We start from the raw sequence: 12,252 nt of genomic DNA, 5'->3' as shown, positions 1-12,252 counted from the left end.
ATGATTTAAATTGTGATTTAAATCAACTCGATTTAAATCAAATCCACCCTGTTTACAGCTGTTCACCAAGATGAAGAGTTTGGATTTTTAGTAGTAGCCTTGTCCATTTGCAAGTGAGCCTTTTAGATTTCGGCTCACCAAACTTCCTGGGTTGCCTCTTTTTTTTTTTTTTTTTTGCTATTTAATGTATATTTGGGTATGTATATATTAGACATTCATCATTATCATCATCATTTAACGATGACATTCATCATCATCATCTTTTAACGACCCCCATAATCCCTTGCGGGGTGGAGTCTGCGCAACTGAATGGAGCTAGCAGAGTGTGTAATGGCCGGATGCCTTTCCTGTCGCCAATGCGGAGTTTTGTTCAGCAGATATATCCGCGTTGTGCCCAGAGAAATACCTGCCTCTACCTAGGATCGAACTCACAGCCTCCTGATTGTGAGGCGAGAGTGCCACTTCTAGGCCACCGCACCACTCCTTATGTATATATTCGACATTAATGTGGAATATCAAACCCATCTCTCCCTAAAAAAGTTTTTTAACTTATCTTTTTTTCTTTCTTTCTGCCTTTCTTCCTACAGTATGTGGTCCGCAGCTCACCAATTCCCCCACCGTAATCGTGATGGTTGGACTGCCGGCTCGCGGGAAAACCTACATTTCCAAAAAACTAACCCGCTACCTCAACTGGATTGGCGTGCCGACGAAAGGTGAGCTCTGAGGCAAATCGTTTTTTTTTTAAATGGGTGGTGCAAAATCAAAATGCTTGCGAGCGTCAGGTTTGAGGCCTTCAACCTGAGGGGATACAGGTAGTCCTCGAGTTATGACCAGCGTTGAGCTCAACATTTCGATTCTTAGGTGAGACAATCGGGGAGTTTTGCCCCATTTTACGACCTTTCTCGCCACAGTTGTTAAGTGAATGGCTGCTATTATTAGCTAAGTCACACGGTTGTTAAGTGAATCTGGCTTCCCCAGTGACTTAGCTTGTTGGAAGGTCGCAAAAAGGGGATCACGTGACCACGGGACACTCCAATCGTCATAAGTGTGAGTCGGTTCCTAAGCGTCCGAATTTTGATCATGTGATTATGGGGACGCTGCAGTGGTCATAAGTGTGTGAAAAACGGTCATAAGGGACTTTTTTCAGTTCCATTGCAATTTTGAACAGTCCCTAAATCAGAGTTCTTCAAACTTGGCAGCTTTAAGACTTGTGGACTTCAACTCCCAGAATTCTCCAGCCAGCTGGCTGGAGAATTCTGGGAGTTGAAGTCCACAAGTCTTAAAGCTGCCAAGTTTGAAGACCTCTGCCCTAAACCAACAGTTGTAAGTCGAGGACTACCTGCCTATGTACGGAATATGTGTAGCGACAGTTATTGAAGTGGGGTGCTCTTAATGTCCAAGAGTGGATCCTGTGGGTGTATAAACCATGATCCCAGCTTGGCTGCAGCATCTAGCAGGCCTAGGTGGTCTCTGGATCAGGCCAGGCAGGATCAAACCTGGATGGAGAACCACCCCCAGGAATTCTGAAGAGGGCACAAAAAGTTTTATAAGAAGCTTGATTGACATCTTCATCTGCTTTGGCAGTGTTTAATGTGGGCGAGTATCGCCGGGAGGCTGTGAAACATTACAGCTCTTACAACTTCTTCCGTCCTGACAACGAGGAGGCCATGAAAGTCCGCAAGTAAGTCTCAGATTTCCTTGAGTTGGTCTTTCTTTCTTTCTTCCTTCCTTTCTTTTTCTTTCTTTCTTCCTTCCTTTCCCTCCCTTCCTTCCCTCCCTCCCTCCTCCCTTTCTTTCCTTTCTTTTCTTTCTTCTCTCTCCCTTCTCTTTCTTTTCCTTCCTTTCCTTCCTTCCTGTCCTTCCTGTCCTTTCTTCTCTCCCTCCCTCCCTCTCCCTCTCTTTTTTCCTTCCTTCCATTTCCCTTTTCCCTCTCTTTTCTTTTTCTTTTTCTTTCTTTCCTTCCTTTCCTTTCCATTCTTCTCTCTCCCTTCTCTTTCTTTTCCTTCCTTTCCTTCATTCCTGTCCTTCCTGTCCTTTCTTCTCTCCCTCCCTCCCTCTCCCTCTCTTTTTTCCTTCCTTCCATTTCCCCTTTTTCCTCTCTTTTCTTTTCTTTCTCTCTTTCTTTCCTTCCTTCCTTTCCCTCCCTCCTTTCCTTTTCTTTCTTCTCTTTTCCTTCCTTTCCTTCCTTCCTTTCCTTCCTGCCCTTTCTTCTCTACCTCCCTCCCTCCCCCTCTCTTTTTTCCTTCCTTCCATTTCCCTTTTTCCCTCTCTTTTCTTTTCTTTCTCTTTCTTTCCCCCTTTCTTTCTTTCCTTCCTTTCCTTTCCTTTCCTTTCCATTCTTCTCTCTCCCTTCTCTTTCTTTTCCTTCCTTTCCTTCCTTCCTGTCCTTTCTTCTCTCCCTCCCTTCCTCTCCCTTTCTTTTTTCCTTTCTTCCATTTCCCTCTTTCTTTCTTTTCCTTCTTTTCCTTCTTTTCTTTCCTTACCTTACCTTACCTTAAGCAGAGGTGCATTTGAAAGCTTAACAGACTAGATTTGAATGGGAGGCCACCAGGAAATAATAGGATTATGAAGTTGGTGGGGGGGAACTACAGGTAGTCTTTCAGTTACAGCCATAATGGAGCCTGCCCATCATAATTTTTATTACCTTTTTTTTGCTGCGGTCGTAAAGTGAACATGGCAGTCATAAAGCAAACATGACGGTCCTTAAGCAAACCCATTGCGTGCTATGGCACGGTTCTGATGAAAACCAGAAGTCCCAGTTTCGGGCAAAACTGTTGTAAAACACGATCATATCACCACGGGATGCTGCAAATGTGGCTTTATTGCCAAATGCCCAAAATGCGATCACGTGACTGCGAAAGGGGGGGGCAGGTGGCCCAACCGGTGGAACTTTGGACCCAGATGAGATAAGTCCCTTTTCCCAGGATGGTCGTAACTTTGAACTTCAACACTAAGCGAGGACTACCTGTATCGTGGGTAGAACGTTTCCAAGCATGTGAAAAGGCCTTTTAAAGATCTTAAAAAGATCTTTAATCTTCCTGCTTTCGGCACTTGAGAGAGGCCGTCCTTTTGAAAAATCCGCAGACGTATTCTTAAATTCGTAAATGGGGACATTGTCCTTTGTTGACTGTTCCAGCCGGCTGTTTGAACAAGACACAATCGCCTCCTTCTCCTAAGGAGCTGGATTGGCACCCAAACGCAGGTTTTGTGGCATACAAGCCCACAACAGATTCCATGCAACCCCATGGCCTAAAATCTTTGCCTTCGCCGGGCAAAGAGAAAGCAATTTCTTTGCAGGAGTCAATCTACCAGCAACCTCAGCTGCAGTGATAAAGGAATTTTTTTTTTAATTGCCAACGGACTCATCGCTTTTCCAAAATCGAGGCTAAAATTGCTTTATGTGTGCGAGCTCCTACCTATGTATCAATTAAGGCGCTAGTCCTCAGGGCTATGGATGAAGCTATACTTACACATACCTCTACAGATAGTCCTGAACTTACAACCGTTCGTTTAGTGGCCATTTGGAAGTTACAACGGACAGCTGGAGAGTTGCTTCTAAACTCTTTGTGTGATCTAAACAGGCTTTAATCGGCGTTTTTGTGCTTTCCTTACAGACAGTGTGCCTTAAGTGCCTTGAGAGACGTCAAACTCTACCTGTCTGAGGAAGGTGGACAGATTGCAGTAAGTGACGTTCCTTGAAGCACCTCGGAGAAGACATCTTGTGAAAGGTGTCCTTATTCGGGAGAGCCCAGCCTGGTCTAATTTAAATTGTCTTAACGAACCTCCTCCAGATCTACCCTGTGGTTTTTAAATTTGCAGGAATCCTTAAAGATCTCTGAGTCCAAGCTTAATGATTCCAATAAAGGAGAATATTTGTGACTCAGGATTGACATGAGGGGTTCCTTGGTGCTCCCTGAGTTTCGTTCAGGGGTGAAATCCAGCAGGTTCTGACAGGTTCTGGAGAACCGGTAGCGGAAATTTTGAGTAGTTCGGAGAACCGGCAAATACCAACTCTCGACTGGCCCCAGATTGTATCCTTCCCCTGGAGTGGAGTGGGAATGGAGATTTTGCAATATCCTTCCCCTGGAGTGGGGTGGGAATGGAGATTTTGCAGCATCCTTCCCCCAGGAGTAGGGAGGGAATGGAGATTTTGCAGTATCCTTCCCCCAGGAGTGGGGAGGGAATGAAGATTTTGCAGTATCCTTCCCCCAGGAGTGGGGAGGGAATGAAGATTTTGTAGTATCCTTCCCCTGGAGTGGAGTTGGAATGGAGATTTTGCAATATCCTTCCCCTGGAGTGGGGTGGGAATGGAGATTTTGCAGTATCCTTCCCCTGCCACGCCCACAGAATTTGAATTTCACCACTAATTTGGTTGTATTCTTGTAGACGTTTCATAACATCATCAGTTCCCGTTATTTAGTTTTGGTAATGAAATTCTGCAAGAAAACAACCAATCTCAGAGAGCACCAAGGACCTCTCAAATTTATAATTCTTAGCATCTTGATAGCTAAAAATATGTGGGATGGAAGTCTGGCTTTTCTGAAGAGGAGAAGAGATAAACATTGCCCTGGGGACCTTAAGGATGTGTCCCAGCTTAAAAAAAACCAAAACTCTTAATTATTCCACGCATCCATCCCATGTCCACGCTGGAGGAATTGCTTTCAATTATGGAAAGCAGAACAATTGTGCTCATCTTAATTTAAAGATGGTTGGGAAAAGTTTATCTCTTTCTTGAAAACCAACTGACAAAAATGAGCCGTCTGATGTCTTTTTTTTTATCTTTCTTCCCTTCCCAGGTTTTTGACGCCACCAACACAACCCGCGAGCGAAGATCCATAGTCTTGCATTTTGCCAAAGAAAACGGATACAAAGTGAGTGACATTCTTGAACCAAAAACGTGAGGGGATTTTAAGACTTGGCCTACTGCTGTTTGTACAGGTTCCCTCCCTCTGGACTTAGCCGGCACCTTGCCCAGACTCAAATCTTTCCCCAACCCAATTCCCTACAGGTAGGGCTGGCTTTCAACTGCCATAATTCCCAGCAGGGTAAGGTGTCAGCACTTCGACCTGCATTTACTCTTGTGCTGACGTAAGAAGGAGAAGAGGGGGCAGCTGGCAAGAGGACGCTTGACTTTTCACCTACTTACTTTCCCTGAAGATAATATCCCCTAGGAGATGAGATGGGAGGGGGGCATTCCTGGGAGCTGAAGTAGTAGATATGGGGAGAGTGATTTGGAAGATGGCCAATGAGACGCAGAGAATTGGGGAAGGTTTGGGGTCAGGAAGTCAGTGTTGGCTACGATATGATCGGGGACAGATGGTCGTGCTTAATAAATGAAAGATTTCATCAAAGACTATTTGTTTGGAAATGCAATTTATTTTATTTGAGACGACATCGAAACCTGACATAAGGATTATGGGCCTTTCCGCCCAGCACATTTGATAGGAACCCTTTGGAGAACATTGGTGTGGCTGTAGGTCTGCTTCTCGGGACAAACGGGTAGTTCTCGATTTACAACCATTCGCTTAGTGTGGTGCGGTGGCTAGAGGTGGAGCTCTCGCCTCACAATCAGGAGGCTGTGAGTTCGATCCTAGGCAGAGGCAGATATTTCTCTCTCTCTCTCTGGGCACAATGAGAATTTATCTGCTGAATAAAATTCCACATTGGCGACAGGAAGGGCATCTGGCCAGTAAACACTCAGCTCGCTCCATTCAGTTGCCCAGACTCCACCCCGCAAGGGATTATGAGGTCATAAAAAGGAGATGATGTTTACTGTCCATTCAAAGTTATAACAGCAGCCCAGTAGCTGGTAGTGACTTACGACCGTTTTTCACACGACTGTTGTAGCATCACCCCCCAAAATTCAGACGCTCGGCAACTGGCTCGTATTTATGACGGTTGCAGTATCCCGGGATCACGTGATCCTCTTGTGACCATCTGACGAGCAAAGTCAGTGGGGAACCCAGATTCACTGAACAGCCGTGTTAACTAATTTAGCGTTCTGCAGCGATTCACTTAACAACTGCGGTAAAAAAGGTCGTAAAATGGGGCAAAACTCAACCGCTGTCCTGTTTAGCAACGGAAATTTTGGACTCGTAAGTCGAGAAAAATCTGTAGAAGTTGGAGAACTCGGATGAATTCTTAGGAGAGTGGGAGATTGGAGAAGGTGGGACAATCTTCTCTTATGGTGGCCATAATAGTTAATATGCAGAAGAGGCTGTCACGGAGTCCTTCTTGTCTTCTGCTTGAAGATTTGAGGAAGACTTTTCTGCAGGAGCTGTAGTGTTTAATTGCATAGAAAAATGTTGGCGGGATCCTTCAACCTTGTATCCAGCAAAGTCATACAGTCATTAGTAAAATACATTTTTACTGGGTGATAAGATAAGATGCAAAATACAAAATAAATAGGAAAACGGTGGGGAGGAAGAGGGGGAAAAGAAGTGAGGAAGGATAAAGAAAAAAGAAAAAGAAAGATTGACTTCCAACTCTCTCTGTTCCAGTAAAATAAGGCATTCACATCAAATCACAACTTTTTGCTTTTTCATAATAATATGAGCAAGCCGTTTCTATAAAGATCTATCAATCTACTCGGTAAAACCCAAGATCAAAGTTCCATTCTTTTCCACTTCATCCACAAAGTTTAGAAGCAAAAATACTTACAGTAGTGGCCAAAATTGTGGAAACCTTTTAGGAAAAGTGTATTTTCTAAAACTAGCTAATAATACCACTTTTTTTGGTAGTAGTAGTACCATAAAATGATATATCAATGGAAAGATAATTTAATCAAGAATGTAATGCAATAATTTTTAGGAAGGATTTGCTATTAGAATAGCAGTTGCAGTATAAAGAAGAAAAGTGAAATACGTAGAAAAAACGAGGTATACAAAAATTATCACCATGTCCGTTAGTTGGGTAACCTTTAGCATGAATGACGGCCTTACAACGTCTTCCCATAGAGTGAACCAAGTCTTTGAGTTCTGCAGATGTTCTAATGTGAAACCAAGATTGAATGATGGCTTCTATTAACTGGATTTTATTTATTGCTGGGTCGCTTCTGACTAACAAGTTTCTTTAGTCGGCTCCATCGATTTTCAATTGGGTGAAGGTCTGGGCTATTCCCAGGCCATTCCAGCAGTGGAATAGGATTATCTTGAAACTCCCCAAAAAAGTGGTGTGATTAGCCATCAAACCTCAAAAATACACTTTTCCCAAAAGGTTTCCACAATTTTGGCCACTACAGTATGCCCCCTTTTTGATCTACAGACGTCAACTCCCAGAATTCCTGAGCCATTTCCACAATTTTGGCCACGACTGTATAATATTCTTTTCTTCAATCAAAGTGGTCAGTTTCGCCATTTCAGCCAACTCCATCAACTTCTGCAACCATTCCGTCCATGTTAGGAATCGAACTGTCCTTCCACTTCTGCGCATAGAAAAGTCATACGGCCATGATGCCTTAATTCTAATGTCTTCTCCTTCCCTCAGGTGTTCTTCATTGAGTCCGTCTGCAACGACCCGACTGTGGTGGCGAGCAACATCATGGTAAATATGAAGAGAGTTTCCTGTCCCTCAAGTCCTGTCTGGATCCCCAGAAAATCCTTCAGATTGGGCTGGAGAAGAATAATATTTCTGGGAAGGGATCAGTAGTGGGATTCAGCCGGTTCGGGCGAGCCAGTAGTTAAATTGCTGGCTGGCCCCACCCCATCCCTTCCAGGAGTCCCCAGGTGCCCCATTTTGACTCCCAGGAGGCTACAGGGAGGCCTACTAGGGCCAAAATGGTGTGCCCCCCCCCCAGCGGCCCATTTTTGCTCCCACCATGGCCACACCCACCTAACCATTAGGGCAGAGAACCGGTTGTTAAATTATTTGAATCCCACCACTGGAAGGGATCAGAGTTGAGTGAGAACATCTCTCACCAACTGATCAGTTTGTTTGGTGATTGTTCAAAGTTACAATGACCCTGAAAAAAAAAAAAAACCTAGTGTCTTACGACTGTTTTTCGCACCACGGCAACCTCTCCATGGTCATGGGATCAAAATTCAGACACTTGGTGACTGACTCATATTTATGACGATCGCAGTGTCCTGGGGTCACGGGATCACTTTTTTTGCGTCCTTCTGACAAGCAAAGTCGATGGGGAAGCCAGATTCGCTTAACAACCTGGGTTACTAACTTAGCAACTTCAACGATCAACTTAACCACTGGTGGTAAAACGGGGCAAAACTGTCTCACTTAGCAATGGAAATTTGGGGCTCCATTGCGGTCCTAAGTCGAGGACTTAGCCACAAGACAGATTGAACACTGTGGACTTTATTTTGTTAACGGTGTTTGTCAACCTGGCCAACTCTTAAGATGTGTGGACTTCAACTCCCAGAATTCCCTAGCCGGCTGGCTGGGGAATTCTGGGAGTTGAAGTCCACATATCTTAAGAGTTGGCCAGGTTGACAAACGCTGCTTTTTTTAACATCGCTAAAACAGACTTGATATAACGATGGGCTTGTTGCTATTTTTAACCTTTCCTATTTTTTAGGAAGTCAAGCTGTCCAGCCCAGATTATAAAGACTGCAACTCAACGGACGCCATGGAAGATTTCATGAAGAGAATCAGCTGCTATCAATCCAGTTACCAGCCTCTTGATCCGGATGGATACGACAGGTCAGGAAACACCGGGATTACTACTCCTGGTTCAGCTGAGTCCAGATTTGCATTCAAGCTACTCAAACTAGCTGCTTCTTTGCTGAAAATACAAGTAGTCCTCAGCTAACAGCCGTTCATTTAGTGATTGTTCAAAGTTACAACGGCGTGGAATGAAGGGACATACAATCAGTCCTTGAAGTCTCACGGAGTGTGGTTTGCGGTGGTGGAGGAGGACTTTAGGGTCCTTGGTGCTCTCTGACCTGGGTTGTTTGCTTGAAGACATTTCATGACCCCACTAGGTAACATCATCAGTGCTCTGAGAGAGTTGATCTCACTGTGGCTTTGAGGGCTATTTCACGCTACCATGGTCATCCTTTGTGTTTTCGTCCCCTAGAGAGTTGTCGCTCATCAAAGTGATCGACGTTGGTCGAAGGTACCTGGTGAACAGAGTCCAGGATCACATCCAAAGTCGGATTGTCTACTACCTGATGAACATCCACGTGCAACCCCGGACTATCTACTTGTGTCGGCACGGCGAGAGCGAATTCAACCTCAAAGGGAAGATCGGGGGCGACTCGGGGCTCTCCAGCAGAGGCAAGAAGGTATGGGTGTCATTTACTTCTGAGTAAATGGACCTGGGAGTGGGGTGGTAGGAGTGTAAGCCAGAATTGCCTTCACAAAGAAGAAGGGGTGACCTTCACAGAAAGCCAGCGAAGGTCCACTGAAAACATCTTACAATGCTTGTGGTGACCACCAAGGTTAACCAATTTCCAAAAGTATTTCTTGAGAGAGCTTGCTTTATGGAAAAGACGAACTTCTCTTTAGTTTGTTCCTCCATAAAACCATTTTGGAAGACAGAGGAACTCTTCAGGAACCGTGGCGAACCTTGAAGCTTCTGGAGAACTTTGTGGTTGTCTAGAAGACATTCTTGAATGAGTTCCATCTTCCCCAACCCTTTGAGGGAAGATCTCCTTTGAATAGTTCAGTTTCTGTTGACTTTCTTTGACACGTCTTTGTAGTTTAATGGAAGTAATTTTCAGGATTATTTTTTTTTCAATTTTCCTGTCTGGCCCACAGCTTTGGGCTAGAGTCTAGACCAAATACTTTGGCCCTGACAAACAGTTAGCCCAAACCCACAGGAGCTGAGTCATCATTTTCTGTATATTTCCTTTCTTTTCTAGTTTGCCAGCGAGCTGAACAATTTTGTCAAGGAGCAAAATCTGAATGATCTCAGAGTCTGGACCAGCCATCTAAAGAGGACAATCCAGACGGCAGAAGCTCTTGACTTGCCCTATGAGCAGTGGAAGGCTTTGAATGAAATTGATGCTGTAAGAACCACTTTTTTGGGGAGCATTGCAGAATAAACCCAAGGGTATTGTGTGGGAATGGGACATGGTGGCTCAGTGGCTAAGATGATCAAAAGGTCGGCAGTTCAGCGGTTCGAGTCCCTAGTGCCACATAACAGGGTGAGCTCCCGTTACTTGTCCCAGCTTCTGCCAACCTAGCAGTTCGAAAGCACGTCAAAAATGCAAGTAGAAAAATAGGGACCACCTTTGGTGGAAAGGTAACAGCATTCTGTGTGCCTTTTCCGTTGAGTCATGCTGGCCACATGACTACGGAGACGTCTTCGGACAGCGCTGGCTCTTCGGCTTTGAAGCGGAAATGAGCACCGCCCCCTAGAGTTGGGAACAGCTAGCACATATGTGCGAAGGGAACCTTTACCTTTACCTATTGGTGGGAAAAGCTGTCCATTCTCTTCCTTCACCCCCCCCATCTCACTCTCTCTCCAAAAAGAGACCCTCCTGGCTCTCCAAGGAAGGATTGAGAAGAATTTGGCTGACCACTCTTAGGTTAGTGGAGAAAGAAAGGCCCCCTTCATTTTCCCGTCCGTTCTGAGTGTGAGAATTAAGTTTCCACTCAGTCTGTAAACATGAGATAAGAACAAAGGTGGACAGGTGCCAAGGGCCCGAGACCGGCCTGTTTGGAGAGAAGGGGACAAGAAGTTCTTGCAAAAGTTGGAAGGAAAAAGAGAATGCAAGAGAGTTTGGAACTTATTTCCACATAGCAAGGGTGGCCAAATCTGGCAACTTTTAAGACTTGGGGACTTCAACTCCCAGAATTCCTCAGCCAGCCAATTGATCTGAATAACCAAGGTGATTATGTAGAATTCTAGGAGTTGAAGGCCACAGAGCTGGAAGTTGTCCAGACTGGCAGAGACACTCTAGGACAGGGGTCCCCAAACTTGGCAGCTTTAAGACTTGTAGATTTCAACTCCCAGAATTCTCCAGCTATGCTGTCTGGAGAATTCTGGGAGTCGAAGTCCACAAGTCTTAAAGCTGCCAAGTTTGAAGACCTCTGCAAAATTCCCCAAATAGATATGAAAATACAGCAGATGTTGAAATTTGTTTTGAGTTATGGCTGCTGAGCACAGTCTGGTGTAAAGATTGGCAGAATTTTGGGAAAGCGCTGTAAAGTGGATTATTTCTTCTTCTTCTTCTTCCTCCTCCTCCTCCTCCTCCTCCTCTTCATCCTCCTCCTCTTCCACTCCTTCTCCCTTTCCCTCTCCCCCTCCCCTTCCTTTTCTTCTTCCTCTTGTTCTTCCTCCTCCTCCTCTTCTCCTTCTCCTTCTCCATCATCATTCATCATTTCTTTTTTCTTTTCTTTTTTTTTGTAGGGTGTGTGTGAAGATATGACTTATGACGAAATCAAAGAAAAGTATCCGGAAGAATTTGTTCTACGTGACCAAGACAAATATTATTACCGCTATCCATCAGGAGAGGTTTGTGTTTTGTCACACCAAGTGTGTTTTTAACCGTTGGGTGGGATGGATGCCCAAGCAATATGCTAGTGCTGATCTCCTGAAACCTGAAATCGGGAGCCTTAACATTTCCTCCCACCCCGTGTGGCTCTTGGGCCAATGTTGGAATTATTAAAACAATTGTGTACAGGTAATCCTCGACTTGCAACCGTTTGTTTAGCGACTATTTGAAGTTAACACCTGCGCTAAAAAAAATATGACTTAGAACTGGTCCTCATATTGGTAGTCCTCAATTCGCGACCACGATTGGAGCCAAAATTTCTGTGACTGAGACATTTGTTAAATGAGTTTTGCCCCATTTCTCCACCTTTCTTGTTGTTAAGTGAATCACCACAGGTTTTAACTTAGTAACGTGATTTTTAAGCGAATCTGGCTTCCCCATTGATTTTGGCCGTCAGAAGGCCTCAAAAAGGGATCATGTGATGCCAGGGCACCGCAACCGTCATAAATACGAGTCAGTTGCCAAGCATCTGAATTTTGATCATGTGACCGTGGGGATGCTGCAATGGTCATAAGTGTGAAAAACAGTCGAGGACTCCCTGTACTAAAGGAGGCCAGGAAATTCCTCTTACAGGATCCAAAAGATTGCCCATTTCTGGCACTGCATAGTTTTTGCTTCCTCTAATCGGGGATCTCCAGCCTTCCTTGACAACTTTAAGACTCGTGGACTCCAATCCCCAGAATTCCTCAGCCAACCAATTCATTTGATGGACGTTTCTCTAGAATTCTGGGAGTTGATGCTGGCGGAGGAATTCTGGGAGTTGAAGTCCACAAGTCTTAAAAGTGGCCAAGGTTGG

At 44.7% G+C, this 12,252-nt stretch overlaps 1 protein-coding gene across 3 annotated transcripts in view; it reads left to right on the top strand.

Annotated features, from left to right (window-relative positions):
* Window positions 1-12,252, top strand: part of PFKFB3 (6-phosphofructo-2-kinase/fructose-2,6-biphosphatase 3) — an 87,936-nt gene that overhangs the window by 62,662 nt on the left and 13,022 nt on the right. For all 3 annotated transcript variants that reach the window (XM_070948083.1, XM_070948082.1, XM_070948080.1), the window contains exons 2-10: window positions 588-713; window positions 1,585-1,681; window positions 3,615-3,681; window positions 4,797-4,871; window positions 7,486-7,542; window positions 8,531-8,655; window positions 9,032-9,239; window positions 9,819-9,965; window positions 11,312-11,416. In XM_070948083.1, coding sequence (XP_070804184.1) covers window positions 588-713; window positions 1,585-1,681; window positions 3,615-3,681; window positions 4,797-4,871; window positions 7,486-7,542; window positions 8,531-8,655; window positions 9,032-9,239; window positions 9,819-9,965; window positions 11,312-11,416 — 1,007 coding nt within the window. The remainder of the gene's footprint in view (window positions 1-587; window positions 714-1,584; window positions 1,682-3,614; window positions 3,682-4,796; window positions 4,872-7,485; window positions 7,543-8,530; window positions 8,656-9,031; window positions 9,240-9,818; window positions 9,966-11,311; window positions 11,417-12,252) is intronic.

This window comes from Pituophis catenifer, unplaced genomic scaffold (assembly GCF_029215685.1).
Source record: "Pituophis catenifer annectens isolate HBS135680 unplaced genomic scaffold, rPitCat1.0.hap2 SCAF_7, whole genome shotgun sequence".
Lineage (NCBI taxonomy): Eukaryota > Metazoa > Chordata > Lepidosauria > Squamata > Colubridae > Pituophis > Pituophis catenifer.
Note: the sequence above shows the minus strand (reverse complement) of the source record. Positions and strands in the feature narration are given on the sequence as shown.